Genomic DNA, 5,584 nt, shown 5'->3' with positions numbered 1-5,584 from the left:
TGAGACATGCAGCTCTCTTCTTTCCCTGAATATTTGCACAGAAAAACTAGCAATCTTACCAAATGATTCTTCAGAAAATAATTACCACACTTGCCAGGAACTTGCCTGAATTCAAGTTGTCAGTATTTGTCCTTAAGGAAGTGGCTTAGACAGACAAGGCTTTTCTGAACTAATTTAAAGGCATCAAGGCTTGTAAATGGCCTCTTAAAAGACTTCCTATGACTGCCTCTTTTTTTTTTTTTTAATTTTAAAAGATTTCACAAATAGCTAAAAGAAATAGAAGGGGAAAAAATAAATAAATAAAAAGATTCCTGTAACTACTGCTTCTGCCTTTCCTCTTTTCATAGTATTACACTCTTACAACCTTCCATTCCAGCTTTTTCTAATTTAGGCCTTAAACTTGCAACAAGCTCCCCTTGGAGCCCTGTGGAAGACTCTGTGGTTGTACACACATGAAACGGATTGTGCAACAAGACCTTGTAGTGAGACAGTGACTCGTTTTGTGTGTGTACCATGCCCAGTGCAACCGGATCCTAACACTGCTCCTCTCCGGGAGCAATACAATGAATAGACTAAGCATAACTCAACGAGGTGAGGGTGAAGCGATGCTGTTGTATGGGCAGTGGTGGCAACCATAGAGGTAACACCAACAGGGGGGAGGAGAGAGAACCAGGATTACCTGCTGTGCCTGTTGCAGCAGCTCCATTCGCTCGTGCAAGATCTGGCTGTCAAACTCACGGCTCTGCCTCAGGATCTGCCGCCGCACCTTCTCCACTGCAGCTCGCAAATCCTCCCTCTGGGCTTCGGTCAGTGACTCGCTTGCCCGCCTTCCTGGATCCTGCTGCAGGGCATTATACAGCGTGGCTTCCAGCTCCTGGATTTTCTAATGCAACCCAAATCACATACAGACAGGCTGCCGTTTGAATCCGGCAAGAAAACGACCCACCAACAGCTAGAGGAGAAAGCTAGCAAGCGAAGCCTTAGGCAGGAGGGAAGAATGGACACAGACAGGTAGACAGAAAGCAGCAGTCGTGAGCAGTGGGCAGCATTCCACACAGAGTGCATGTAGCCTCCCGGCACTGACTTACACCCAGGCAATGCTTCCCATTCTAGTAAATTATTGATTTCTTCTATTTAAGAACGATTCAGATGATAGGTCTGTGTTCAATATGTAACAAAACCCTAACCTCTGATGCTCATCATTACACAATTAATGCTAACTAACAGATTCCCTTCAACTGCAACTGAATTGTTAAGCCATCCTATAAAATAAAAAGCCCACAGGAAGAACTGTGGCCACAGAAATCTTACTGTCTGCCTCTCTCTGGCCCTGCTGTCCTGCCATCCATTGCTCAAAATCTACATCACTGGCTTAGTTCCAAGTTGCCATAAGCAATGAAGACAGGAACACTTGTATGCTTGCATACACTAATCTCTCATCAGTCTCTTGCCATTTGCCAGATTCCTAATCAGATTCTCATGCATTGACCAAAACTGCAGTACTTTGCAAAGCAGAGAGCACAGGAGAACTTTATATTCATATGGAGAACTGTATTCCCAAGAGTAAAGAAAGAAAGGAACCATGGCAGTGTTTCGCTGATTACTGGGGTTAGTATGATCCTATTAAAAACCAGCATCCAGACTGACAATATTTGGATCAAGAGCATCTGACAACATCCCTTTAGCCCTCATAACACCTTTGTGAGGTAGGTAATTCTATCCATATTAGTGATGCATAAACAGCTGCACAGAGAGGTTAAATGGCTTGCCCAAGGTCACACTGCTAGAAATAGAGCCTGCTTGCTTTTACCTCTGTTATCTGCTCTGAGCACTAGACCTCGCTTCTTTTCTGAAAATATTTTCCCCATAAGAAATATTTACAACATATAAATAATTCTTCAGGCCATTGTATTTTGATTCCCTGAAGTCTCACTATTAACAAAGTTGGGTGTGCAGTTTTACCAATTCCTAGCTAATTCCTAACTGTTGCTTAGCCTGTGAGAAGGCAAGGTTGCAGCTTCCCTTTTGAAAACTAGAAAAGGTAAGGTTGGATAGGACAGCACAGGAAGGAATCGTGTAGGAAGAACAGGCAGTCCCAACTTGGGATAGGTTAGCAGCAGAAATATTTACAAATGCTTAGGAAAAAGCAAAATTGGAAAAGTTCTAAAGTAATTTCTGGTGTATGTTACCAGTGATAATTTTGTGCACACATAGACCAGCTCTTCCCATTCTAGATGTACTAACAAGATGGTCACATATTTTAGAATAAAAAATGCAATGCAAAAACATTACACTTCTAAATACTATAATCCATTTCCTAAGTCTCCATTTAAGTAGTATTTGATTTCCTAGTCTGGCAGAAAAATAAATCAATTAAAAAAGAACCCTATTTATAATTAAAAGAAAAAAAAAACACCTATATTTTATCAAATTCGTTCAAACATGAAAATTTAATGACTGATCTTTTCCTACCATGTATGCCTGGTCCAGAGCTTGCTTCCTGTAGTCGAGTTCTTCCTCTAAATAACCCTTCTGTTTACTGAACAGGTCCTGAGCAATAATAAAAACAAGGGAGTGATTGTTCTTTATCCTAATTCATGAAGAATCATAAATGCCATCATTTTTATGTGAGCTTTCCACTTGAAAGCAAATGACCACATTCATCCTAAGGATATTTGGAATATCAAATTTACAATATTAGCACTTAAAATATGTGTATCTCATTAACGAGTTGTACCTACAAAGTATAGACCTCTACACCAGTGTACAAACCTGCCTTGACCTGACAGAAGTGTACACAAGGGCTGAAAGGTGAATGGGAATGTGCATGCATGTGGTCCAATAGTCGTTACTTGCACAGAGTGGGCCAAGGGAGAAAAGAGAAACACAAGTGAGGGCACTTTACTGCTTCTCTGAAACTATCCAATGTGCACCCTTAAGGAAATCATGGGGAAACCATAATCTGTGTTGTCTGTTCTTCTAGGCAGAAAGCCAGAACATGCAGGGCCCTAGCTGGGTTCTGCAGCAACATTCCCTGATGCATTACTGAAGCAGAAGTAGAAGGTCAGTTCTCAACTTGTAAAGGTAGGAAGCCAATTTGAAATGGGTAAAGTGATGCCCAGAGAGGTTAAGTGACTTTAGCTGAAGAGCTGAAGAAGTTTTCAACATACCTAGGATTTACAGGGATTTTTTGCTTTTGTTTTTAAAATCAAACTCACCAACTTTCACAGAAGCAAAACCTTGCAGTTGCAACACAGGCTGGGAATTCAGTGGAACTCAGTATCCAAAAGCATGATGTTGCAGGAAAATTGTGGACATTTGAATGGTTGCCTGAACAGTCAAGTGGGAACTGACTGGTGACAGTGCTTTTGCAAAACATGCCTTTAGAGTGTTTTGGATGATAGCAAGTAGAAGATAAAATAGTTACTTGATTTTATTAGCTTTCTTTTAAGGCAGGTTGTCATGCTCAAAAAAGAAGTAATAGTCCGGAAAGCAGAGAGGCCCTTTGATTGAATTTAATGTTTTTCATCATTCTTTTTTCTATTCAACAAACTCTTGCATTTCCTCAACATATAGAATAAAGGCCAAATTAAATATATAGGGTTCTTAAGATGATTGTAGCTTTTATTAACAGTATAAAAAAAATAAAATCGAATGTTGCTGGTCTGGTTAGTTTTATTGGATATGGGATTGCCCCAAAGTCACTTATTTGGCCAAATTTTACCTTCAGACACCTGTGTGGATTTCCAACAGTTTTTCTGTCAGCTGTCAGTGTAGCACTGGCATTGAAATTGCCTAAGCATGAACCATGATGATGAATTCTCACTCCAAACATCTGGTTTAAAACAAATCCATTCTGATCAGCAAATTAATGCTTGGGAGGGGTTCAGAGCATAAAATGACTATAGACGATCTCCCCCTTGTTAAGAGCAGCTGATAATTGGTGAGAGCAGCAACACACAAGACCAGTATTAGAGGACTCAGAGGAATAAGTTGCTATTTGTTTGCTGTATAAGAATTATAATATTATTCAGGTTTTTTGTAAACTTGGAGTTCTTTTAATTGCCTATGAATTAATATTGAAAGTAGAACCAAAGTTTAAGTCAGGCTTTGATCTTGGGGCTGGAATTCAGTTATCCACAGATGGGCATCTATTGCTATAATAGACATTTTAGGGTATGCTACTTCAGCTGCTAGTCCAGAAGGGCAGGGGTCTCCAACAGGTCCTGTAGGACATATTTCTCAGCCCTTTGTGGACATCTCCAGAACTCTGAAGACTATAATATGGCATTAGACACCATGTTTATGCAAGTGAATCCCTTCTTGACTACCCAGGTGGCATTATTTTCTTATGTGGATTAAAGCAACAGCTACGTGGCTGTTGTAAAAGATGCAATACCAGCGTGCACTGTGTAATGCATAGTAAAGGACAGGCCTGGTCCTGATGTGCTTACAAGTGGCTGACACCAGAGAAGTAGACTGACTTGCCCAAGACTATACAGAGGGTCAGAGCTACCAACAGACCCCAGAATAGCAATGCAGCTGCCATGATCATGTTACTTCTCCAAAAGCTGTTGTAAAAGCTGGCCACAAAAAGCAAGAAGGAAGAAAACAAGAATAGGATCTCAAACTCTTAACATGGGTTCCAAGGACAACTAAACCAGAGCTCAGCCCTTCTGATAATGAATTTCACAATTGAGTCAATCATTGGCAATGCAGTCTCTCAGATTGCTATGCTAAACAGATACAGGGCTCTCCAGAGTAAGCTTGGAGGAGCTTGCCAAGCCACTCTCCATCATTTTTCAGTGGTCCTGGTTAATGGGGGAGGTCCTGGATGACTGGAGGCTTGCCAATGTGACGCCCAGCTACAAGAAGGGCCAGAAGGAGGATCCAGGGAACTACAGGCCTGTCAGCCTGACCTCGGTGCCGGGGAAGATTATGGAGCCGTTCATCTTGAGGGCGCTCACAAGGCATGTGCGGGACAACCAGGGCATCAGGCCCAGCCAGCACGGGTTCATGGAAGGCAGGTCCTGCTTGACCAACCTGATCTCCTTCTATGACCAGGTGACCCGCCTAGTGGACGAGGGAAAGGCTGTGGATGTGGTCTACCTGGACTTCAGTAAGGCCTTTGACACCGCCTCCCACAGCATTCTCCTGGAGAAGCTGGCGGCTCACGGCTTAGACAGGTGTACTCTGCGCTGGGTCAAAAACTGGCTGGACGGCCGGGCCCAGAGAGTTGTGGTAAATGGAGTTCAATCCAGTTGGCGGCCGGTCACGAGCGGTGTTCCCCAGGGCTCAGTATTGGGGCCAGTTCTGTTTAATATCTTTATCAATGATCTGGATGAGGGGATCGAGTGCACCCTCAGTAAGTTTGCAGACGACACCAAGTTGGGCGGCAGTGTTGATCTGCTCGAGGGTAGGAAGGCTCTGCAGAGGGACCTGGACAGGCTGGATCGATGGGCCCAGGCCAACTGTATGAGCTTCAACAAGGCCAAGTGCCGGGTCCTGCACTTTGGCCACAACAACCCCATGCAGCGCTACAGGCTTGGGGAAGAGTGGCTGGAAAGCTGCCTGGCGGAAAAGG

The 5,584-nt window shown here is 43.0% G+C and overlaps 1 protein-coding gene across 1 annotated transcript in view; it reads right to left on the bottom strand.

Moving 5' to 3' along the window:
* Window positions 1–5,584, bottom strand: part of JAKMIP1 (janus kinase and microtubule interacting protein 1) — a 108,851-nt gene that overhangs the window by 19,297 nt on the left and 83,970 nt on the right. Inside the window, exons 18-19 of the mRNA XM_009328844.1 lie at window positions 2,473–2,550; window positions 680–883 (exon numbers count right to left, since the gene is read on the bottom strand). Of these exons, the coding sequence (XP_009327119.1) occupies window positions 680–883; window positions 2,473–2,550 (282 nt within the window). The remainder of the gene's footprint in view (window positions 1–679; window positions 884–2,472; window positions 2,551–5,584) is intronic.

This window comes from Pygoscelis adeliae, unplaced genomic scaffold (assembly GCF_000699105.1).
Source record: "Pygoscelis adeliae isolate BGI_AS28 unplaced genomic scaffold, ASM69910v1 Scaffold66, whole genome shotgun sequence".
Classification (NCBI taxonomy): Eukaryota; Metazoa; Chordata; class Aves; order Sphenisciformes; family Spheniscidae; genus Pygoscelis; species Pygoscelis adeliae.
The sequence above is the reverse complement of the archived record's forward strand: the minus strand, read 5'-3'. Positions and strand labels throughout refer to the sequence as shown.